Source organism: Acinonyx jubatus, chromosome B1 (assembly GCF_027475565.1).
Source record: "Acinonyx jubatus isolate Ajub_Pintada_27869175 chromosome B1, VMU_Ajub_asm_v1.0, whole genome shotgun sequence".
Classification (NCBI taxonomy): domain Eukaryota; kingdom Metazoa; phylum Chordata; class Mammalia; order Carnivora; family Felidae; genus Acinonyx; species Acinonyx jubatus.
The window spans coordinates 24650422-24676472 of record NC_069382.1 but is presented as its reverse complement, the minus strand read 5'-3'; the positions used below and the strand labels follow the sequence as shown (position 1 = coordinate 24676472).

General features: G+C 43.4%; 1 protein-coding gene across 10 annotated transcripts in view; it reads right to left on the bottom strand.

Annotated features, from left to right (window-relative positions):
* Positions 1-3692: 3692 nt before the first annotated feature.
* Positions 3693-26051, bottom strand: part of DLC1 (DLC1 Rho GTPase activating protein) — a 423086-nt gene continuing 400727 nt past the window's right edge. For 9 of the 10 annotated variants that reach the window (XM_053216361.1, XM_027077270.2, XM_027077273.2 and 6 more), the window contains 11 exons: positions 20650-20713; positions 16907-18330; positions 16218-16394; positions 13599-13758; positions 13279-13477; positions 11514-11727; positions 9787-9901; positions 9000-9218; positions 7963-8180; positions 7058-7231; positions 3693-6305 (listed from right to left, as the gene is read on the bottom strand). In XM_053216361.1, coding sequence (XP_053072336.1) covers positions 6185-6305; positions 7058-7231; positions 7963-8180; positions 9000-9218; positions 9787-9901; positions 11514-11727; positions 13279-13477; positions 13599-13758; positions 16218-16394; positions 16907-18330; positions 20650-20713 — 3085 coding nt within the window. In that variant the 3' untranslated portion in view covers positions 3693-6184. Of the gene's footprint in view, positions 6306-7057; positions 7232-7962; positions 8181-8999; positions 9219-9786; positions 9902-11513; positions 11728-13278; positions 13478-13598; positions 13759-16217; positions 16395-16906; positions 18331-20649; positions 20714-22081; positions 22855-26051 lie in introns of those variants that run through there. The other variant, XM_027077279.2, reaches the window with a different exon arrangement.

The window sequence follows — 26051 nt, the reverse complement described above, 5'->3', positions numbered from 1 at the left end:
ACACAGTCTCATGGCTGGTGGAATGTGGAGTTACCTGAGCTGAAATGTGGCCAGGGAGATTTTAATAAAAATTTACCATATTTTCTTCTTTCTTTCCTTTCCTCTCTTCCACTCTTCTCCCCCCCCCACCCCATCCCCTTCCCTCTCCTCCTCTCTTCTTTCTTTCTTTCCTTTCTTTTCTCTTTCTCTTTATTTCTCTTCTTCCTTCCTTCCTTCCTTTCTTCTTCTTTAAGAATTTTGTTATAGGTGGAAGAGAGATGGGAATTGGATTCCTTGGAAATATTCTTTGATTTTTGAAATAGAACTTGCACCAATACAGTATCCACTAGCTACATGTGGCTATTTAAATTTAAACTAGTCAAAAATTAAAAAATTTTGAAATGTTTATTTTTGAGAGAGACAGAGCATGAGTGGGGGAGGGGCAGAGAGAGAGAGAAAGAGACCTAGAATTTGAAGCAGGCTCCAGGCTCTGAGCTGTCAGCACTGAGCCCAACACGGGGCTTGAGCTCATTGACAGTGAGATCATGACCCGAGCCACAATGGGATGCTTAACTGACTGAGCCAACCTGGAGCCCCAAAGCTAACAAAAAAGAAATGAAAGCAAGCGTTCAGCATCTTGGTTGCATTGGCCACATTTCCAGTGTTCAACAGCCACATGTGTTAGTACCTACTCTAGTAGCACAGAGAGGGAATATTTCCATCACGGCAGAATGTTCTATTGTACAGGCCGCTCTAGAATGTCTTGAGCCCCTTTGCAAATATTAGAGTCCCAAATATTTGAGTCCCTTTGCAAATATTAGATAGCTACTTTATTTCTTTAAGCCTCCCGACCTCTTTGAGCTTTTTCATTTATAAAATGAGTCTAATGAGGCCTCCTTCAAAGGACTGCTATGAAATTTACATGTGACATTTACTGTATGTAATACACACATCCCAGTACCTCACACGTTATAATGCTTAATATGCGGTAGCTTAACAAGTCCATTCAGACTTGAGCCAAACACACTTGTACTTGAAGAGTACCTGTAACCTACAAAGCTTTTTGAAACAATTTCCTTGGGAATTAGACCATTTTTAGAGCATCAAGTCTTTCACCATGGTTGATGAGAGCCATTCTCAGAGTCACAAGGAGAGCGAGGCTTTTGCTTTCCAAAATGCTTTGCATCTTGATAGGAGAGAGAGAGAGAGAGAGAAATGAAAATTCCCCATGAGGGGCCATGTTTCTAGCCCTGAACTAATTTTTTTTTTTTTAAGTGCAATGAGATGAAAAATCTCTGCAAGGAGGTGTTTATGCGATAGGTGTCAACACAGCCTTGGGCCCAGACAGCCAAACCGCGGCCCTAATGGGAACTGTGTATACACAGCAAGGGTAATTACTTTGGGCTGCCGCTGCCAACATGATTTAGCAAACTCCCTGCCTGCAAAGGACTGATCATCCCCTGGAGAATGGGCCCAAATTCATTGCAACTGCACAGACCCACCTGAGTTCCCCCCCTGCCACAGGCTCTTTGAGGTCTTTTGTAATTTGCGTTCCTTAGGCAAATGGAATTTAAATTCCTTAGGCAAATTTCATCCTGATGGAACACCAAGATGGCATGCATGCCATGATCTCATTGTTTAGGATTTCTGCTTTATAATCATTAATGTATGCTTCAACAGGCGGGTGAGGTAAAGCATTTGGGCCAAATCCCACTTTGCTTTCACGAAAGCTCCTTCACCTTTCAATAGCCCTTGCTTTTCAAAGCACCTTCACAAAGATCTCAGTTGTATTTCGTGGCATGCTTGTGTGGTGGGAATCCCGGCATAATGAGGTACTGCAGAAAGTCACAGGACCGGGGTTCTGGTCCTGGGATGCAAGTTAAGAAGCCTGTAGGGAGATGTTTTCTTTGTAACCCTGAAGCAATGCAAGATCAGAGGGGTTGGGCAGGTTGCAGTCAGAGCACAAGCCTATTCTGTGCTGGCAGGTGGAGGGGAATCTCTCCTGTTTCACAGGGAGGCCTAAGTGGAGTCTTTGTACATTTCAAACCATATATTCAATTTGCGAACACAACTATAAGGTCTTTCAAGCCTTAACTTGAAACAAAACTTTGCCTCATATTTATTTTTACCTATGTAATTTCACCTTAAGCATCTCAGGAATAGGGACAATTGAATTCGAGATGTGGATTAATGTGATTATTTTGCTATGAACCTCCATTTTTCCTAGAGTTCTTCTCAATTTTGATGCTGGGGCCATATGGATTGGCTGTTACGATGAGACATTTATCTCCTAATTAGGTAAGGTCAACAAAGGGGCGATGGACGGGTAGTGGACCTGGGCTGGAGTCTTGGCTCCTTCTTCTGGCTCTGGGGACCTTAATTTGTTACTACCTAAGGTATATCCTCATTTTAGAATAATACTTACGCTTCATGGGGTATGTGTGAAGCTTAAATTAAGTGTGTAAAGTGCACAGAAGTAGAATAAAGACCCATGAATGGTGCTACAAAATTCTACGCACCATTATAGCCTTTGTCCTTGCCTGTACACACACACACACACACACACACACACACACCCTAACTAGTGATGTTAGAAAGTACTGATTTGGGGGCATCTGGGTGGCTCAGTCAGTTAAGTGTCCGACTTCGGCTCAGGTCATGATCTCACGGTTTGTGAGTTCGAGCCCCACGTCGGGCTCTGTGCTGACAGCTCTGAGCCTGGAGCCTGCTTCAGATTCTATGTTTCCCTCTCTCTATCCCTCCCCCACTTGTGCTCTGTCTCTGCCTCTCAAAAATGAACAAATGTTAAAAAAAAAAAAAAGTACTGATCTGGATCATTTTCCTTTATTTTTCTTTAGATTTTACTTACTTTCCAGAAAAATCTCACTTGTCTCAATCAGCTCTTAAAAAGAAATCTCTTAAAGAACTATTTGTTAGAATTTTCCAAGTTATTCTATCTACGAATTGGTAAGCAAGATGCTTTGCATATAGTTATCTTGAGTTTTGTTCAATTAAGATCTTAAGCTGCCCCCCCGGGTACACAGGAACCTGTCCTCAGTCAGGACGTGGTGTATCATTTCTACGTTAGTGTCTGTGAGATTTCAGTTCTGGGAGGGCAGGGTGAGGTGCTCACCGCTGTATCTTCAGGACTGAGCACAGTGTGAGGTAAACAGTAGGGGCTGAATAATTGACTCAATTGAATCTGTAATGGGGTCTGTAAGGATGTCTCCTCCATCCTGGTAACCTTCTGCAGCCTGTCAAACAAAGTAGTAGCTATTTCAGGCTTAATATGTTATGTTTTGATCTTTATTTTATTCAGTTCTGAGGAAACCAGGTCTGGAGGCAGGGACACACATTAAAAAAAAAAAAAGGCTTTGTGTCTTTTTAAAAATTACGAGGTTTGGTTTTTTCCCTTTACTATGCCCAGAGTGAGTGTCCAAATAAAACCTCTTCTAAAAGGGATATCAGTTTCCAAGAAACAAGATTGATTAAAATTGCATCACAAAGAACTCTTCAATTTACCATCAGCGTCCACAGCCCCTATATAGGGTCTCCGCACGTCTTCACCAGTTTATACTTTAAGATCCCATTAGGTGGATCCCAGAATGTCCACTCTGTACAATCTCAAAATGGGCAGTGATGAACCAAAGCGAGGGCTTAGACGGCATCCTAGATTCTCTTCCTTTTCAAATGACAGAAGCTAATTCAACCAGTTCCATTTAGCAAATAATAAATTTATTAGGTGCCTACAAATACAAAACGCTGAAAGCTGCTGTAGGGGGTTATAAAGATGTGGAGGAGAGCCCTGCCCTCAAAGAGCTTACAATCTAGGTGATGAGTCACAATTAGTAAGTTGTGGCAGTATCACTTTAGGTGACTTACAGAGTTCTTGGAACATTCACATCCTCTGAATTCTCCTGTTGTCAAATATGTTAAGGAATCCTTTCCACAGGAAAGCTGAACAGTGGGAAAGAGACCTTTTGTGGAATTAAACGGTGACTTTGGCTTTGCTTATATGAGCATCTTACTCTTCCTGGTTCCTTATTCTTATAACTTTCTCAGCATCCTTTCCTAACGACCTTTGTTAGGACAGCATCTCCATGCTTCCTGAACCTTCACTAGGGTTTCCTGTTTGTTAGTGAGTGGCTCAGTTGCAGTTTGGCCTTGAAATTATTTGCAGTCCCATTTTTCCTTCAGCAAATCTGATTTTCATTTTGGCTGATGCCAGGATGATATGCTTTGCAACCTGTGGTTCTAAGGGTAGGAGTGAGATGCGATACAAAGGAAAGCAGGCCAGACCTTTCCCTTACTTTAAACATTTAATAGTGCACTTACGGATTATATTCTGTACAGATATAGAGCAAGTTATAAACCTCTTCTTTTATTTTTTTTTTTTTACTTAGACTGTATTCATGTAAAGTGTATTTACATTAGGAAAAAAAAGCACTGAGGTACAAAACCCAAAAGAATATCTGAGGTATAAATACAAGTATATTTTAAATAATAATTTTTGTCATGCTTTATCTAGGTTTGAAAGCACAGTGGACATGTGGACATGTTCCTTTATCTTAATAGAATGGTATATACAACATACAATCTTACAAATCTGAAAGCTATTAAAATTGCATATACAAGTATATCTTCATGAGGAACACTGATATCCAAAATACTCAAATTTTAAAACTCTAATCTTCCCCCGCTGCAAATTCTTCAAAGAACCTTTGAAATAACACTGACAATGGTAACTATAATATGTTATAACAAAATAAAACTCCTTCTTACAACTCTCATTCATACATTATTCACTTTTGATCCATACAAAATAAAGTCACTAATACTGTCTCATGAGTCAATCTTCATGGTTACGGTAAAACCTGTATAAAGACCACCCTTCCAAAAAACGGTGCTGGCACTTTTTTTGGGTTTTCTTTCTATGATAGCTATTTTCATTTACCACTAACATACATTCCAGGGGCATGATTATAAAGGAGAAGAAAAAGAAACATAGGGAAAACAAAGCCGAGGGAAAAAAAAAAGTCACAAAACCAGAAAACCTATTTGCTGAAAAGGACAGATCCAATTACTAAGTATGTGCAGCTTTCAGAAGCGCTATGAATAACCAGAATCCACGCCTGTTGTTAAATTTTAATACCTTGGTTTAAATTTACAGGGATTTCCTTGGGACAGACGTAGTTTCCTATGTTTTCAGTATGTCTTCAAGAGTTTGGGTTCGAAACATGAAAATGCAAAAAATTCCAGCAGGTAAAAAGTTCTGGGGCTCGACTGAGGAGATGTTAGAGTGTTCAGTCGTTACATCTCGACTTAAAAAACAAACAAAAACACACAATAAAACTGTGCTCTGGAGCTAGTAAGGGTGGGGAAGGGGGTGGGGGTGGGGCGGAGTTTCTTCCCTGACCTGATCTATCCTGGGTAAAAAGTCTATCACTATTTGCAATCAGATCTGAAGACTTACTGTGTTTGAGACGGGACAGCGGAATCAAGCTACTACAATTACTTTAAGGGAAGAGGAGGTTGGTAAAAAAAAGGAATGTGCTTAATGACTTGGAAAAAAAACAAGTGGGCGAGGGTTTTGGGGTTCCCTTTCTGGATGGATCCACGGGCAGTCAGATATTCCAGGTTAAACTGAACCTGACGCATCAGTATCCTCCTGGGAGGCATCTCAGTGTGCCAGACACTGTGTTCCAACGTATACATCTGTGCCATTCGACCAGCAACAAACACACATACACACACTCCTCTGTGCAAACCTTTCTTTGCTCATCTCAGTGAGAAACATGTCAAAGAGTACCAACTATTCCAGTGGATACGCCAGTCCCTCAGCACGCTGTGAATAAAATGACATAGGTACACATACGCCAGAATCACAAGAGAATGAAGTATCTTCATTATTTTTCGTGATGTATTTATAGTTTTGCTTCTCAGAAGCAGTTTGGATAAGAATACTTTTTTTTTTTTTTTTTTTTTTTGCACAGTCTTACATATTCCAGTCAAGGTCTGTACTCTAGACCTTAAACAAACAGGAAGCAGCTTTGAAAATGTCTTAAATCACGAAAAGTCAATTTCTACACTCCAACTTGTTGTTTGCTTTGTTTCAGATTAGACTCAGAACGCATTCTTCCAAGGACTGGCAAGAATTCTAGAAACAACTATCCAGATGGCGGACGCAGTCGCTTGGCTTCAGTAATCACCTAGATTTGGGGTCTTTGGTTTCAGTGTTCTGATTATTGAAAGAGTCTCGGATCTTCACAACTTCAGCTGCACACAAATGTCCGAAAGATTTTGTGTACCACTCTGGCATGTGGCCCCTATAATGGGAAGGAAAAGCACATGGAGTCTTCAAACTGGAAAACACTGAAATAAGCTGGAGGGAATTCGGAATACATTTCCATTTCTTGATCCAGAAACCTTGTAAGTAAAGATCGTATTCCAAGATAATCTCCTGGCAAGTCTGTTACACCTCTGGAACCAGAAGTTTCTCAAGGAACAACATACTGAGTACAGATATTGAGTGCATTGTTTGGGAAAAGTTTTAGCATATAGAACAAAAACAGATTGCAGTCACACAGACAGTTGAAAAAGTACTGAGATGTAAAGACTTCAAATGAGAATTTAACCACTTTGGAAAGTTTTTTAGAGGTTCATGTTTTTGTCTGTATTGCTGAATTTCACAAATTTTCTAATAGGAACACACATTCACCAATGGCACAGAGTACAGGCCTAATTAATTACTAAAAGGGTATGTCATATATTCAAATATCTTTGAATGTAAAATGAGAATCACCTGCCTGCTACTTCAAACTCTCATTTCCTGTGGCTTTAAATTCATGTCAGAACCAGAGTATTCGTGTTGCTTTAGTACCACATTCTCTAAGGGATTGAAATCAGGAAGCCATCCCCCAAACACCAAGAAACATGAAGGTGTTACTTTACAAAAACTGCTCTTTAGGGAACAGACAAGACACAATGACGTGTTCATTTAAGCCATTCTCTGTGTCAGACAAAAAGTCTCATCTCCTTCATGACCCTCACCGTGTCAGAAATTAGAATCAGAACGTACCTTAAGTCGGCTCTGCACATGTAGGTGAGTTTGGATTTCCCTGACCCGCAGGGTTCGATCAGATACCTGGACAGGAGCACATTGACTCTCACCCCCACCACAGGTGCCCGGTCGTGATCCACAGAGGTGAGTAAAAGGGCACATGCCCCCTTAGGTAAATTAGTCCTCCATGTTCTGCAGAAACAAAATCAGAGTAAAAAAGATGGAATTTTCTGAAGCCAAGTTTAAAATGGGGCCCCACTCTCAGAAGCTAAGGGGCAGGGTCAGTGGCTACGCTGTGTGACCCAGTCCTGGAGACGGTATCCTTTGAACTATTGTGCGAGGGCTCTTGAATGAGTAACTCTATGCAGCGTCACTACAGTGAGTATGTATTCACATGTCAGTTCTTTGAAAGAGAACCAATTTGAAGTGTGAATGAAAGCCATTTTTACATTTCACAAATGGATTTGTACATGGACATCCAGATCAGGGTTGCTCTATTGGAAAGCTCTGGACTAATGGCGGGACATTTCGTCAAAGATTTCTGGAATTCCTCTTTCAATCATGTCTCCAGAGAATTTATGAATTACATATAATTCAGCTTTAACCACAGTGTACTTGGGACTTAAATGTTATTTCCTGGCTTATGCATTCACTTGCTGTTTCTAGTGAGAAAATCCATCCTTAAAGGGGCAAGAATCTGCTACCAATGAGCATATTCAGCTGAATGTGCCTCTAATTCTGAGTTCAGCTCCAAAAGTGTTCCAACCATTTTCAGCGATGAACACACTGTTGGAATACATACAGATACATTTCCCATATTTGCAATGGTTCCACACCTTCCGTTTTACATAATTGTACCATCTTATCATATTCAGTGACACCAGGCTCATCCTTGCCACAGTAATCATTTTGGAAACTCTCACCTCAAAACAACGTAGTCCCGGGCAGGGTGGGGCGCCATACTGTTTTGGACATACTGGTAAATTTCAGTTTGGCTGTCTAGGATTTCAATCACTTTTGAATCCAACAGGTCTACATCCCAGAGGTGCTGCTCTTTAAGTAGGCGCTTTAAGATCTCCTCAGGCATAGCAGGGATTTCGATGGTTGACCTCCAAAGCCTCAGAGGCGGTCCTTCGCTCACCTGAAAAGAGGATGCATTTTTCAGTGCTACAATTCACACACACCTACACTTTGAAGGCAAACTGCCAGCTCTATTTATGGTCATGTGTTTAGGGGCTAATTACTATCTATATGCTGGTGTTCCCAAATATATTCAAGAGCAGGCCAGAAAGCCTGGCCTTAGACTAATTTTCCAGTCAAAATTATTAACATCTGTTCTCTTGGGGCCTATATTAGAGTCAGTGCAATAAAATCAGATGATTTATATACCCATTCTAAAGCCTCCATGGCCATCCAGACACTCCCACTGTTTATTTCTTCTCAAGGTGGTAGAGACAGGACCAAGAAATACTATCACGGGCCTGTCATGCTGAACCATACAAGATGCCTCTGTCTTCAAGGGGCTTTTAGTCCTAACAAGTTAATTTCTCCCCCAAGTACTCTCCACTCATTAAAGGGCCAAGAGAAAAGTGGCTGAGAACAGAGGACAGTGCAAGGGGATTCTGAGCAAATTATGGAAAAATCTGATCATGTCATAAAACACCTTAAAGCCCAATACCACTAGTAAAACATTCCAGGGGACTCTAGTGTGATTCTGTGGCCCCAGAAGATTTCATTAGATGGTCGGATTCCTCTGACAAGTGTATTTATTATTCCTTGCTGGACTCTTCCACTCTTACCTGGGGAACTGAATCACCTGGCTGCCCAGATCTACAAGGGAGGGAGTGGGTGACAGATTCCCACAGACAGCCGTGTTAACACGGCCACAGAGTCTCATCTCTGATGAACCTGAATCCTGACCACTGGAACCCAACTGGCTGACAGTGGGGACAAGACTTACTTTCTTATAGGACAGTTCAGCCTGCTCTGATGTGGAGTAGCTGACCCAGCCTTTAAACTTCTCCTTGACTTCTTTAAACAGGCTATCCACACAGTCCTGGAGGAAGTGCTGGTAGTCAGCCGACTCGTCGTTACGCAGGCGTCCCAGTGCTTCTAGAGTGAGGGGCTTCAGCTCCTGTTCTGTGTAGGAATTCCGACATCGACTCATTTCCTCGGGAACCTGTGGTGGGTGCAAGGGACAAAAAGGAGGTGAGTCTGCCTGTACTGTTCCTGTTGCCCAGCAGAGGAAGCGGCAGTGCAGGAGCCGCGGACTGGGTTCTCAGGGAGGTGCAGGCGCCCCCACTACTCTCTTTCCAGCAGACGGACGGTGGCCCTGCCGACCTCACGTGCTATCGTGAGTAGTGAGGATACGAACAGATCACCTTCCTGAAGGTGTCCAAAAAGCCTGTTCTCACGTGAGGTATTCTTGCGCTTTGGGAAGTCACAGTAGAGGGTAAATGACTAACCCAGGGCTTGCCTCTCAGATACAGAACTTAATTCAAAAATGTGTTGCTTTTGCTTCTTAAGTAAAGGGGTATGGAGATAGGCGAATTTCATTAAACACATTAGCTCTAATGAGCTTCTATGTTATAAAATAAGATTTTTTTATAAAAGAAACAAAAAAGACCTTCTCCAGCCATGTATATAATCTCCAGCTGTGTAAAGATGTGAGCAAGCATGGTGCCCATGACCTGGTCCTAACTATCAGAGTTCTCCTCAACCAAGCGCCAAACCCCCTGACGCCTCACCTGGAAGAGCTTCTTGCACTCGGCAATCATATGGGCCAGCCCCTGCGTGGCAGCGAGGTTTTCATTCAAATCCTTCTGATCTGGTTTACCCAAGCTTTGTTTCCTTTGCATCACCCTAGGCAGAAGAAAGAAGGGAGGGGGAAGACTCAAATATTTATATGTTTTTAATTAATGTGTTATTCCAGGAAACCCAGAGGAGAGAAAAAAAAAACTATTTTACTGGAGCCTATCTGTTCTTAAGAGGTTCGGGAGAGCTTCACTTTGGTCACAAAAATTCCTCAGATTTATCAGCCGAGCACACACACACACACACACACACACACACACACACAAAACCCAAAAAACCAAACCAAACCAAACAAAAACATGAAAGGGGCGGTTTTCAGTGAGATCCAGGCTATTTAAAACCATCACGTTAAACAGGTTCCCGTTTAAATAGGACAGCCCAGAAGGTCTCTAGGTGGTGGTGGGGAGAAGAAAGGCAGCTTGCAGGGGTGCATAGATGGGAGGCACTGGATGTTGCAGTAAATGGTGTCACCATTCTTTACGGTTTAAATAAATAAAATCCCCTTCTGAAGGTAAGGGGACAATCTATTGTTTCCTAGAGATTTTGTCTTAATCTTATCTGATCTCTCTCTCCTGCTCATCTCCAGTTCCCTATCCTATTGAAGATGGAATGCATCAGTCCACGTGAGAACCAGATAAAAAGATACTGTACTATATGGCTTTCAGAAGCAAAGCTCACTTCAACTAGTAGAACCAGGCTGTACCTGTAGCTAAGGAATATGTGTCAAGCACCTTTAGAGCTGAGGAGAAGGGTCAGCTGGATGGGTTTCACATTTGGGATTGTGTCCAGTCGGGGACTCCTTTCTCACCTACTCTGCTGTGAGGCCCGTACGTGAAATACTCACACCAGTAAGAAGCTTCAACTGGCTCTGCCATTTCCCCTTCAGATGTGGGCAAGTTACCTATTAAACTATTAAACTGACCCTCCCTGAAGTCTCACTGTCCTCATGCTAAAATAGGCCCTGCCAGTATCTTCACCTCTTAGTATCCTTACAAGGATTAAATGAAAGAATGAAAGTCAAGGGTGTAGTCCTGTGGTTGGGTCAGAGTAAGTGCTGAGCAAATATCAGCCTTTGTTAGTTATTTTCCAGATTCTCTGACTTCTTCTATGGCCACTCCCAGCTTGTATACATCTAACGAGAAACTCTGCACACAATTGGCCTAGGCCAGGTCTAGCTTTGAGGCTCAACGCTATCCTTAGTTCTGATAGATCCAGCTGACTACCTTACAACTTGCAGCACAGGCTGGGGGCTTGGCTTTGTTGACTCTGCAGAAGTCAAGGCAGCAAGGGCCTTATCCCCATCCAGTTTTTTAGGTCAGCAAATCCTCATGATCCTTTGCTGGCAGAAAGTTTGATGGCAACATCACAGAGGGCACTGGGGGGCGGGGGGGGGGGGTTCAGGGAAAACACTTGCCATAATGAAGCACACATCCAAATTGCTCTCAAAGCCTGGTTGTCACTAGACTGTCTGGAAAGTTACGCCCCCAGGGCTGAGAAGAAAGGAGGGAAGTAAGGGGACCGTGAAGGATAGAGGCCAAACTCCTTTGTGCTTGACTCGAGTGTGAAACCAATGAAAACCCAGGGACAACTGAGAAGGAAAGGTAGGTTGCGTTTGTTGGAAGAACAGAGCATGTGCGTGCATATCTCGTCTGACCCGTACCTTGGAGAAGAATTCTCTCTCTTCAGGGTGTTGAGGTGGAAAAGGGAGGGCGCTAGGCACACAGCCAGGTTGGTGGGGGTCATCTGGTTTTCTTTGACGGCGGCCGTGACATCGCTCAAGAAATAAAGAAGCGTCTGTAGAACCTCCCGGTTCTCATCAGGCAGGAGCATAATGGCGGCCTTGATCGCCTGGAGGCGCTGGTCCTTGGGCACACCTGTATAACACAGGCATTTCCCCCATCAGCTCGGTGCTTTTCCACGCGCATTGCAAGGAAACGTCCCAAAGCAAACACCAGCACCAACGACCTCGGCCCAGTCCTGAACAAGCGCTTGCAGAAAGTGTACTTGAGGTTAATATGGAAGAAATTAGGGACGGCCACCAGCGTCACTGCCCTCAAGTATTTCCTGCCTGTGGAGGAGTTAAAAATTTTTCAACACCCACAATGCCAATATCCTAAATCCACCTCAGAGTTCAGCTCCAGATATGATGCCTGTTCTTTTGGTTTTTGGAATAGCTTTTCTTTTCTAAGTATTTTTTTTTGGAACTCCCCAGTTTACCATTCTCGATTACTGAAAACACAACACACAGTTATACTCTTGTGTAGTTTCAGTGAAAAACCTTATTGAAGACATGTATAAGGGGATAAAATCTTTCTTGGCCTTTATACAAAGGGTCCAGTATCTTTGGGGACCTTCCATAACTAGAACTGATCGGCTCATTCGTAAAATGGAGAAAGCAAGCTGCTAAAAGAGTCAGCTGAAACAGATATTTTTACTAGTAATGTTTTTAAGTTTTAGAAAGCATACTGAGAGGCTATTACAAAAATATATGCCTGAGAAATAAAACCAGGAAAATGACATACATGTAGAAAATGTGGGGCTCAACCTTCAGGTCTCCTTTACTCGGCAAATCTGCCTTTTAAGAGGCATGTGGTGGAAAAATCAAGTCAGTCAAGTGCAGCTCCGTAGGACAAACCGATTAACGGCTCCATGGTTACAACACATAACAAATACCTTGGTGGGGAAAATGTGACCTGTGTTTTCAGAAAATCTGAAAGGATGAAACAAATAATGAAATAATCCAGACCAGCTCCATTTCTCATAAGATGAGGTCCAGCGCGCCAGGCTGGAGACAATTTGAGCACGGAGAGAAGCTGCTTCTATGTTACATGGCTGTAACACCACACGGAGCCAAGAAAAACACGGGGCCGTAAAAGCCATAATCCTGATCTTGACCATTAATTTAGACAACTGTTTGCTTTAAGCTTTACTTAAAAGTGAGAAGGGCATGGGTATTGTTTTCCCAAGTATTTCTGGCAGAAGTGGAGATGAATAACAGAAAAAGATTATTTATTCACTTTCCAGCAAGATAAACCACACAGACACCTGTGACGTTTTAAACACAGCAGGCCCTGCTGGAGAGATGAGAGTCAACTGAAATATCTTGGTACCTGCTCTTTTAAGCATCTAAGGGAAGACTGTTCTAGAAACGAATGAAGGAATGAGCTCCTGGATCACAATGTAAAAATGTGTAATTGCTTCAGTAATTAGAGAATGACGATAAGGGAAATTTATTTCTGCATTATTCAACAGGTACACAGAAACCTATTCCACAAACAAGGAGAAAAGGAAGAAAGAAGTTGATGACATGTGTTTCCAGGAAGGTCATCATGTGGCTCTAAAAGAATGGCATCAAAGGAAGCCAAGGTTTCAGGTGGTCCCACTTTTCCCCAAGGCCAACGGCGTTAAGATCAAAGAACACTTACACTGGTAGATCTGTAGAAAGGTTTCCGAGAGTTTGTTCGTCATTAGTGGCTCAGGAAGGTCTCGAAAATACTGCTTCAACATGTCTGCTACATCATAAGCAGACTGTCCCTCATAGCTGACACAATCTATGGCACTTTCATTCATCTGGCGCAGAGCCTGAATCCGGGACTTGACACCCGACTTTCTGAAGAGCCCAACCTGTTGGAAGAAAAACATTAAACGGCAAGACAGAAGCAGCATTTTCACTACAAAACTATAAAAAAGAAGCATGCATCTGAGGTCCCATGATTCAGCGGGGCCTGCACGAGGCAGTTCTCACCTGATCCAAACAGTGGTTGCGGAGGTAGCGCATGGCCTGCTGAATGCTCTGGGGCAGGGGCTGTCCTGTGCGCTGCACATTGACCGTCAGAGGGACCCCGAACACATTCCGGTCCTTATAGTCGGGAACCTTGATCCTTTTCATGAACTTGGGCACAGCCCTATTTAAAGAGCAGGTGGGGGGAGGTTATGTTTATTTGACCCTTAATCTATCTTTTGCAGGTAAACCCTGTGAGCTTTGTATCCGTGCTACTAAGGTGGCTATTTAAATTAAATAAAATGACAAATTTAGTTCCTCAGTTGTATTAGCTGCAGTTCAAGTGCTCACTAGCCATCTGTAACCAGTAGCTGCCGTCTGAGCAAATACAGCACATTTCCACCATCACAGACAGTTTCATGGGACAGTGCTATTCTGGATCTTCTAAGAGTTGGGGCTCTGAGGCCCAGTAACATTTTCTCCACTGGGGATTCTTCTCCCACTATTAACTCTGAGAACTGGGTTTATATCCTTAAGGGAGCTGATGGGCTTCCTTACAAAATGGCGGCACAGGAAGGCACACGAACAGAAAAGAACATTCAAGGCCCTAATTTAGGAGCTTCATGACAGAATTTGAAAAACACGTTCCCATTTGTCCTGTAAATGGGCAAGAATCATTTCTAAGTTCTTGATGAGATACAAAGTATTTAGGGTATAAAAAGGATCATGTAATGCCGGAGGAGAAAATAGCAAATACGTGATGTTGGTCCAACATAATGAGAACCAATTCCAGAGCTCAACAGTGGGGGCCAAGCTAATGACCCGAAGTCAAAATAAATTCTCCTGCAGATGACCCTGGAGAATATAACATCTTTAGGTTTCTAAAGGAAGATGGAAAAGAACAATGAAGGTTTTGTGAGCCTACCCCGGGCTCCCTGGAGTCCTGAAACCAGGTCCAGCCCCAGAAGTACATGGAGCAACAGGAAACCGATGTCATGCATTTAATGCTGTCAAGCAGAAATTTCAGCTCTACAAGTGACCTCTCTAAACGGGACAAGAAAGGGCAAGGCCGAACAGGAAAAGAACTTTGTGTAGAATTTCTCCCTATTCCATGGATCCCACAATGCGAGGCTTTTACATTTGGTTTTGACTCACTGGAAAAACTGACCAGAACTCAAGAAGTATTACGGACTTTCAGATTCTTGAGGGTTTGGTGGGAAGGGGGGTGGGCAACTCAGAACCGAGAATGTAAAATATGCACTTTTAAATAGCCAGCAGGGAAAATATGACTCTACGCACAGAGGAACACTGCAGAAGACAGACTGCTTTGACTTCTGAGCGCTCGCCAACAGCCACGGCACGTTACTGTTTATAGCCCTACGAAAGGTAAAACTAAAGCGTAGAGCCAAATTTGTATTTCCATACAGTAAGTTTATGGTATCATGGCCATAAGTGTGCATAATACTTGCTTTGTCGGGGGAAAAAAGCCAGCGGCGGAATGTGCAAAGAACACATTACGATCTCCACCGAGAATCTGAAGCATGCGGGGATAAACCGGTCAATACTTATTTCTGTCATTCAGAACAAACAACTTCTGTATTTAGCAAGGCTCACATAATAACAGCCTTTGAATGGGAGGTGCTTTGATGCTGAAGCTAAACTCACTACGAGTCCTGAGGAGACGGGGGGCTGGAGAGAGAAACAACAGTTCTGCTGCTTTGCTGACGTACCTCGGCCCCTCTGGTTTGCTCCAGAGCGCTACTGAGGACATGGGCTGCTTCTCTGTTTTTATACAAAGCAGTGAATCCAGATGATAAACACTCAGATTAGGGAAAAGGCTTAAGGATACCCAGCTGACACTGTGAAATGCACTTGGATGTCAATCTAGAGATAGTTCTCTGCTTTGCACTGCTAGCAGAAAAATTAAGATACACACACAGTGGGTCACATCCGTGGCCCATCCAGCCTAACGATGTCCATCTCACGTGATACACACGGAGGGCCGCAGTTTTAAAAGTAATCATGAACAGTTCATCTGAGGGATTTTACCTTCGTGTGTATTTAGTCTGTAGTATCTTAGAGCAGTGAATTCCTTATGTTTATTATTCACTGTTGAAGTGTCTTTGTTAGAAAGAAACATAACCTAAATTTTTTAGCACAGGGAGATTTTTGAGTGATGCTTCAAATATTTCCATCAAAAATGATTTCTAAAAACATACCTGGAGAAGGTCAGGAGGCCCGAACTGTACAGTAAGCATTTCACAGTTGGTCTCAACATCCTATGACCTGAACATTTTTCTTTCCTTCCTTCCCTAACATGATCTGATCAGTACATCTATTTACCCATGGGGGGCTCTTTCTAACACAGGAAGGAGGTGCCTGTACAGTGTGATGGAACAGCCATGCATTCTCACTCCATCAACTGGCCATTTGTCACTCCGGGCACTGAATCTCCCTTCACCAATCCCGCTGCTTAGTCCCCAAAGTTACACTGGCTTGAGCAGTATCAGATGTGGCCTCAAGAATGCAGGGATTACATTTGGATGATAGTCGAAAGGCATTCACAGAGGATGGATACCTTCAGCTTCAGGGAGCTGCCCCAAAACATTTCCAATTAGTTGACCGAGCACAGTAAACTCTTACCAGCTAAAACCATGTTTATTCGAAGGCGTGTACTTCTCTAGCAGGGCGGTTAACTTTAGGAGCGAGTACTTCTGCAGCAGGTTCATCTGGGCCACAGATTGGCAGTTAATCTGCAGCGATACAGAGTTTAAGCTTGGCCGATGGGAGCTCTGGAAACTGTGCCATCGCAGTCTGTGCCTACGGGAGAGGAGCAAGGGGAGGGGTGAGTATAAGAGAGAGAAGCAGGGGAGGGGTGAGCACGAGGGAGAGGAGCAAGGGGAGGGGCGAGTACAACGGCTTTTTAACAGGTACACACAAAATCAGCGGTGGGCTGCCTGCTGGCCTCTTATCTTAGGAACCGAGAGAACTGACTTCTACTCCATTCTTTTCTTCCCCTCCCCACCCACGATAAAATACACATTACATAAACGGCCATCTTAACCACTAAGTGACAGCTCAGGGGCATAAAATCTCTTCACGCCCTTGTACAACCGTCGCCACCATGCATCCACAAGACTTCCTTCCTCTTCTCAAGCTGAAACTCCGCACCTATGAAACAACATCCACCCTTTTTGGATGTTAGGGCCTCCTGATCTCTTTCCTTAGGAGCTCACAGAGCCAGGAATGCCCTAACCCCATGTCCCCCACATGAGAGCGGCAGCAATCCCTTTCCTACCTCCCCCACCTCCAGAGGGCAGCCAAGCTCTCACCTATTGGACCTTGTCAGAGAGGCCCCAACCCCAGAATCCCTCCTTTCCGGGATGTCGGAGGGCTCTTCCGGCTCGTTCAGTGAGTTGCCGGTACTGTCCAGGTCACTGGGTGTGGCTCGGTCGTTGTCCACATCCAGGTGTATCTGTTTGGGAGACGACGGGCACGGAGAGACCGAGTCCAGGGCTGAGTCGGAGTCTCCCTCGTCTGAAAACTTCTCCGACCACTGGTTGACTATCCTCTGCATCCCCTTCACGTGGTAGAGGATGTCATCCAGCTCGGGGAAGATGTCCTCATTCTCCAGGTCGGCCAGGTCACCCGAACTGGAGTACAGGATGGAGCCAGGCACGTTGTCATAGATACTCAGGCGGCTGCTCATGGAGCTGGACGAATTGCGTCGCTTAAGCTCCTTGGGGCCGTCGCTGCCGTTGTCCCTCCGCAGGCTGATGTGGCCCGGGCCGTGGAAGCTTCCAGTCCTCCAGTTGACGGAGCTGTTCTTCCCTGATGGCGAGAAACTGCCATTGGAGAGCGCCTTGGGGAAGGTGCCGGGCTTGTGATCTTCCGGGATGTAGAACACTGCGTCCTCTGGATAGGTCTCGCGGTTCTTGAAGTTCTGTTCCATAACGTTGTTGAACGTGGACTGACTGAATGGATCGAAGCCCTCCAGGTACATGCCCACCCGCTTGTTGCAGGCGCTGAGGCTCCGGGTCCTGGTGACCGGGCTGGGCGTGCTCACGGCGCTGCTGGTCTCCGACTGGCTGCTGCTGCTGCTGGTCTGCGTGGAGTTGGAAACGCTCCGCTTGCGAACCGCGGGCACGTTGATGTGGTTGCCGTTGAGCGCGGAGATCTCCACGCAGTTCAGCTGCTTCAGCTTCTCCTCGTCCATCCCCTCCTGCAGGATGGGCCCGCTGATGATCAGCCCCAGCTTGGAAGGCGCCTTGTGCTTGCCGTGGTGCGAGCCCTTGAGCTTCAGGCTCTCCATGCGTTTCAGCAGGCTGCGCGTCTTGGACTTGGCGTTCTTCTCGTGGCCTTTCATGCTGAAGCTGAAGCTGGACAGTTCCTTGGGGGAGGGCAGGCTGCAGAAGGAGTCGTCATTGCCCACGAAGTTGCCGGAGGAGCACACGCTGATGACGGAGTTCGTGCGGGGCGTCGCCGCGTCCCCGGTGTGAGGCGCGTGCACCGGGAGGCTGCCGGTGCTGCTGAGGCTGCGGACCGAGGCCACCTCCTGGCGCTCGCTGAGGTCCGTCAGCATGCTTTCATGGCTCGCCGCGTTCTTCAGGTGGGCATCGTCGGGGGCCCCGGGGGCTGCGTCCTGCTTTGAAGAAAAGACATCAAACTCTTCGAGCCGGGACCACCTCTTGCTGTCCCTCTGGAAAGTCCATTTGCCGCTTATTGCACAGGGCTCGTCCTCGTCCGAATCCTCACTCTGAGAAGACAGAATGGAGGCATTCATCGCTGGGACCGGCAGACAGCAGGGAGCGGGGACGTGTGCTGGGGGCCGGACGCCTAGGACCCGGCTCATGATAGGCCATCAGTGTCAATTCCCCCTTTGTATCTTTATTTTATTACTTATTATTATGATTATTACTTTATTATTCTTTTTTTAAATGACAAAGATGTATGTTGGATGTCAGGACTTTGACAGGAAGAAGCCTGACCAAGTGTTTCAAGCTAAATAAGAATTATTTTGTAGAAACTGTTGGATCTGTAAGCTGTTCTTTAAGTGCTCACAGAGGAAAACTCTAAGATCTGTGAAAATTCCAGGCATGCAAAATATTTTGAGCTGGAGTCAGCAACGGGTAGGACTCCCTCTGGTCTGCCTCCAATTTTGCTGTCTGTTGATAGCATGTGTTTATATTCTCTTTCACAATTAAAAAGGTAGTTTTCAAACACTAAGAAGAATGGACACTGAAGTCTGTGGCCACCCTAAAAGCATACAAGATCTCCTACCAGACCGGTGGAGACACCAAGCAAGGTAAGTCACCACATCTCTTAAGGCGGATACTTTTCAGCTTCTTACCTGTTCTTTTTCATCCCTTCCCCCACCAGACACAGGGTCTAGAGCTAATGCCACACATGTCCTGTGAAGTTTCAACCTCAGACATGCTCCAGGCAATTTAACAAGGCCTCACAAATACCCAGTCCTGACAGCATGGAACACTCACAAACACGATGTTACATCTTTGCTGATTATGCTTGATTTATGGGCAGGACTCAGGGTTATGCTGTGTCACAAACTACCGCATCTGAGCCTTTTAGGCGGGATATCAAAAGGCCCAGCTCAGTGTGATGCATGTCTTTCCCACTGTTGTGGAAAGTATCACATGACCCACGTTTCACAGGACAATGAGTAGAGAGCATGAAACGCTGACTTGTGGACTCCTCTCCACAGCCCAGTGGGTGCTGAGGTTCCAGTTCATTTGTTTAAAAGGTTTAACTCCCCCGAGAAGGCGGCTTGTTGCAAGACAGGGACCGTAGGATAATTAAAATCTGTACTCTGAACAGTCAGAAATATGTTCTTTGACCAAACTTATTCCTGTTTACTCTAATTTGTGACACTCACTCCCAGGACTACACCCACTTCTTCTCCTACAATCTCATAAAAGGTTCTCACATTTCATCCACAGAAGTTATGTGCCACCATTCCACTAGAATGTGTGGGATTTCCTGCCCTTCCCTCCAACTCCCCCACCTCTTTTCCTCCCTCCTATCTCTCATTATTCTTCAGCACCCCACAGGCTACCTCCATCCCTGCAGCTCTGAAACACTGTTACTGTTATATGGGAAGAGACAGAGTTCCCAAAGAACTTTAGCTTTAATTTCTGAAGGGAATAATGGAGGGTTCACTGGGGTTCCCTAAGTCTTATTCCTTTAATCTGGAGTAGGCAATGAGTTAAAAAGGCAAAATAATAGATGATTTGTTCCGATAAAGAACAATCAAAAAAAAAAAAAACCCTCATAGATACAGAGAACAGACTGGTGGTTGTCAGAGGCAGGGGTCAAAAGGTACAAATATCCAGTTATAAAATAAATAAGGTTCGGGGATGTGACGTACAGCATGGTGACTATAGTTAATAATACCGTATGGTATATTTGAAAACTGCTGAGAAAGTAGATCTTTCCATCACAAGAAAAAAAAATGTAAGTATGTGTGGTGATGGATGTTTACGAGGCTTCTTGCCATGATCACTTTGTAATATATGCAAATATTGAGCCACTGTGTCATACACCTGAAACTAGTGTTATGTTATATGCCAGTTTTATCTCAATTAAAAAAAAAAAACAAACAAACAGTAGGAAAACCGCAATTCATTGCCTAGCTGCAACTATTGGTTTCAGTTACATAAGGCTACTTGGTCTTTGGTAAACCTGAAGGGATTATTATGTTAAAAATGCAGATGTTTGGGGCGCCTGGGTGGCTCAGTCGGTTAAGCATCCGACTTCGGCTCAGGTCATGATCTCGTAGTCTGTGAGTTCGAGCCCCGTGTCGGGCTCTGTGCTGACGGCTCAGAGCCTGGAGCCTACTTCGGATTCTGTGTCTCCCTCTCTCTCTGACCCTCCCCTGTTCATGCTCTGTCTCTCTGTCTCAAAAATAAATAAACGTTAAAAAAAAAAATTTTAAAAAATGCAGATGTTTTTGGAATAAGGAAGTAATAAGAGTTTGAGAGATAAAACCTCTTACAAAACACACAGGTTTTGTTCTGCCCCCTTTCCTCCCATCCTATTATATATCGTATATACTCACTCTCTTCCGATGAGGACTAATTTCCAGCTTCATCACTGCACATTTGTTTAAAGTATTTAGACGCCTACAGAGCAAAGAAATAATATTAGTAAAGATAGGAAACCAATGATGGGTAGATAAATATTTTTTCCAAACAGCTGACATGCTTAATGAGCTTCTTTATTCTATAAAAAATTATAATTTAGAAGAGTATTAGGAACTTCTTTAAGAAGTGAACAGTTTAAAAATACCTTTACACCTTTCTTCATTTATTTTTTTTTAAACTTTTTTTAATGTTTATTTGTTTTTTAAGAGAGAGAGACAGAGTGCAAGCTGGTGCAGGACAAAGAGAAAGGGAGACGCAGAATCTGAAGCAGGCTCCAGGCTCTGACCTGTCAGCACAGAACCCGATGTGGGGCTTGAACCCACGAGCTGTGAGATCATGTCCTGAGCTGAAGTCGGACACTTAACCAACTGAGCCACCCAGGCGCCCCTACCTTTCTTCATTTAAATTGATTATTGCTATTTTACAGTAAAGTGACACATTGCTATGGCACTATCCGGTATTTCTTATTCTTCATGGAACAAACAACTCTCAATGAGGGATTTTATTCTTCCTAGAGCACCTAGGTTGGGCCATTAGGTAGCTCCACACAGTGCCAAGAAATAAGAGCCACTGAAGTCTCCTTAGAAATAGAACAGCAGCAAGGAACCAAGCAGAGTTCTTGGTAAAATAAATGGTATATTCTATCTCAAATAAAAATCCAAAGACGGAAATAAACCAATTTTTAGTTATCTGCAATAAATAATAATCTTAGACACTCTGTTCAAAAATGTAATGAGTTCTTGGACAGAAAGGAAATTGGTGCCTCTCTAAGACCCAATTCTTTTTACAACGTCCGGTATAGGACAGGATAATGTTGGGTACAGTCGTGGCAATAGTGCAATTACTGAAAAAATTTTTATACAGCAGCCTCGAGGGTCAAAGTCTTTAGAGTTCAAGCAAGAATAAGAACTTGATCAGATTCTTGTTTGGAACAAGGGTCATATTTTCACTTTGGGTACTTTTTTTTTTTTTTACCACTGTCAAGGAGTAACATGTCAATTTATAATTAGGGAAATAATTCAGGTTTCCTGAAAACCAAATACTAAAACAAAACAAAACAACCAAACAACCCCTCCCCCCCACAAAGTCCCCCAAAACAAAGTTCCTCATTGGGAAATAATGAAATAGCTGAGAAAAGAAACCCTTTACATATGCAGGAATACGTGGTATGTGAAAGTGTGAATGACAGCCCTCTCTGACAGCTTCCAGATGACCATCACTTGGTCTTCCTCAAATAAGCCTTTAACGAATCTGTCTTCCACGGTCAGCTACCTGTTTTTTCCTACAATTGCAATTCTTCTGTTTTCATAGGAAAAGAGCATTTAATTCACACAAATTCAAACTGACCATAAGACTGCTTGAAGGCTTTATCTCCCCGATTCTGTTCTTGCAACTTGTCTAACAACTTGATGCAGGAGGATAGAAAGTATTTTTGCCTGCTGATAAGACCGCCTTTGATTTCATAGACTATGTGGTAGCCTGTTTATAGAATAAACAAAGATAACTCAGGACGCCTGTGTTGCCTATGCTCAGAAAAATTCTCTGTCGATGGGGAGGGAAAGAAAACAAATAACTAAGACAAAGCCCAAACTTTAAAATGAGTAGCTATAAGGTCCCTCCCCAAGGGGCCAGCCTTACTTACGTGACTGATGCCCACAGTGTGTTTTAGTTCTTAAATGTTTTCAAGATTTAAAGAATCCGGAATGGTTACACTTAGTCTTAGGTCTGGGTTTCATTAATCAAGCCTGTAATCAAATACCCACTTGAGTTCATTTGGGCTTTAATGGTTGAGTGGTGTTTATAACCAGGTTTACTAGGCATGGAAGCCTGTGGCAGGGGGGAGGGGCCTAGTTCACAAACTCTAGATGTGAGTCCAACAAAAAAGACCCAGGAGGCAACTTTTATAAAGGTCAACATTATCTTTTTTATGTTGGTAGCACCAAGCTAATGGCATTTCAATTTTGAAGCCTGGAAGTTATTCCTTGAGGTTTCTGTAAAATTCATCTGTTCCCAGGACCTCCAAAGAATGCCCACTGGTGAGACTGTAGCTACTCAGACAATACTGACATGAAAAGGTTGTAGCGAGATGAATTGGGGCTCGCTCTGGGTCAGGCTCCATGCCTGGCACCTCATATGTGTTATTTCATTTTGGTCTCCACAACAACTTTATGGTATATATATATATATATATATATATATATATATATATATATTACTATACAACTTTATGGTGTGTGTATATATATATAATATATATATATTACATATATATATATTACTATTTTCCTTCCTTTTACAGTTAAGGAAAGGGGGTTCAGAGAGGTCACGAATCTTGTTCAAGGCCACAAGAATAAAACATGGTGGCTCTAACGTTCAAAAAACAGTATCTCCTGCATTCTTTTCTAAAATTAGTCTTAATGATGCTAATATCCAGGAGCAGCTTATGCCCTAAGCATGATTCCTCAAATGAATGGCAGCACATTGGTATCACACACCATCTGTCCAGAAGGCGTGGTGGCTGCAGCCCCCCAGGGCCCTCACAGGGCCCAGCTCCACAGGAACGTGTCGGTCTTATCTGCTGGGCAACTTGTTCCCTGCTCTGAAGGGGGAGGGGGGACAAGATGGGCCATCAAAGCTTCACGAGTTTTGCTGCAGGGAGCCAGCCGCAAGCACCCTGATAAAAGCGTAGCAGGCGGGCATTGGGGCCTCGTATTCAAAACGAAAACAGGGAAGAGTACAAGAGAAGATACATGTGAGGAAAGAAAAAGGAACAGTTTTCCAAATAAGACGTGACAAATAAAAACTGTTGTGATTCTTAAAGACACTTTCTGGGAATCAGTGCAATTGCTTTAAAAATTTACGTGCTTCCCTTTTAATAGAACAGAAACAGTAACAGAGTTGAAATCTGTTATGCGGCAGGCTGCTTTACACAGTGCAGGCATTTCCAGGGCTGTTTTACAACAAAGTGCACACTGAAGATGATGGTGTGGGTATGTACTTATCATTACACGATTATCACCTTATTTACATAATTCTTTGCTGTGTTTACAGGAGGAGTCAGTCGTTAACTCCAAAGGAAAACAGTGATATGGGGTATTTTTCAGATGCTAGGGAGACAAAACTCCTGTCAGAAGAGGTATGCTAATGGTAGGTCACAGTTTGCATTATTATCTATATATGCTTCAAGGCAAGCAAACCACTCCCCCAGTATTAATATTGAATGTGACTCTCCCACGATCTTGGCCTTATCATTGAGACTGGATTATACAGCAAAACTAGCAGGACTGGGGCAAAAGCCAATCTCTCCAAGGAAACAAATACAAAAATCCCTTGCAAATATAAGTGCAAGAATGTTGGTCAGCAACCCAAATCCAAAAAACATGGTAGTTCCTGAATTGTAACTTTTGGTCACTACCAGACTTATTAAGATGGTATTATCATGATTTTCAGGAAAACATTAAACGTACAAGTCTTCTACTCTTAAGTAGACTCTGCTAAGAGATCAGCAATGTTATAGGTATAAGAATGTTTATAATAAATCTTAAAGCAGAACACCAGTGTGTACCTGGGAGCAGTTGTAACATCCGTGTGTGTGTGTGTGTGTGTGTGTGTGTGTGTGTGTGTGTGTAGTGTGTGTGTGTTTGGGGTGGTGGTAGGAATGAGAAACCATGTAAGGATTATTTTATTTAAAACAAACTTTAAAAGGTTTTATTTAAGGGGTGCTGGGTGGCTCAGTCAGTTGCGCATGTGACTCTTGATTTCGGCTCAGGTCATGATCTTGAGGTTCATGAGATCGAGCCCCACATCGTGGGGCTCTGCCCTGTCAGCAGGGGCATTCTCTCTCTCCTCTCTCTGCCCCTCCTCCTCTTGCATGCGTGCTCTCTCCTTCTCTCAAAGTAAACATTTTTAAAAAGGTTTTATTTAAGATAAAAATGTTAGAATATTTAATATTTTATGAAGTAAAACTTTTCAACTGAGTTTCTGTAACCATATTACCATATATATATTTATATATATATAAATAAAAAATTAAGTATATATTTTATTTTTATTTTTGAAAGAGAGAAAGAGAGAGAGAGAGCACGAGCAGGGGAGGGAGAGAGAGGGAGACACAGAATCCGAAGCAGGCTCCAGGCTCTGAGCTGTCAGCAGAGCCCGATGCAAGGCTCGAACTCAGGAACAGTGAGATCATGACCTAAGCCAAAGTCGGACACTCAGCTGACTAACCCACGCAGACGCCCCTACCATACGTATTTAAAATCAACTTCTCAAAAATATTTCAACAAGGCAAAAGATGGAAGTCTACAATAAGAAGTCTGTCAGTCTGGAGAGAACTTGGCAAATCACAAGGCAAACTTCCAAACTATGCAACAGCTTCGTGATTCACTGGCCCTTGAATACCATGGGCTGAGAAACTATGTGGAAGAGGCTAGTCTCGTTAATGAGACAAATGTCACACAATTAGAAAAACAGGTACCCCCAACTACTTTGCTGACAACTCACAACCTGTCGTGCACTTCAAAAGAAGATGCCCCCATCGTTTTCTTCAGAACACTTGTTTAGGCCTCCTGAAAGAGAATCATTTGCCTTGAGAAGCCTATGTGAACATGTGGACAAGAGCCCTTGGGTTTTCCATTAAAACAAGGTGATGACTGTTATGTGAATTCTGAAGCATTTGTTTTGAAAGAAAACTCAACCTCAAGACTTCTTCCACATACTCAAATGTGGGCCTCTGATTTGGGCCTAGTATTTTTTAAAGCACGTTCACACTCATTACCTCACTGCCTCCTCACACTTAACCTTTGAGACAATATTCTCTGCATCTAAGAAAATGGAAACCAATCAGAATACACTGCAGAGTCCAAATACAGATCAAGGTCTAGCTGGTCCAGCTGTTTCGAGGCTTTTTTCACAAAAGATTCGGCAACACAGATTTATTCCCTTCAAAGGGTGGTGGCTTCTCTAACAGAACAGAGAGAGCCAGTGGAAATCACAAAGTGCAGAGGACGACCTTCCCCTCAGAGCTGGGCAATTACATTTCAAACTGATATTAAAAAAAAAAAAAGTATTCAAGAATATAATCATGACCCTTTGGGCTGCAATGTTGCAGTGAAATTTTTATGACCCAGAAATTCCTAAGCTGTCGCTGCTGCTTAGAGAGCCCACTTACTAAGTGGCGTAAAATGTGTGAAATGGGTAATCTGACTCAGTGTGTAAATATTTCCTAGGATTCATCTTAGGAGTGACCTCATTTATATGCGTTATCACCAATGATGAATTGAAAAATAAATTAATTCTACCCCATAGCTAAGCATTA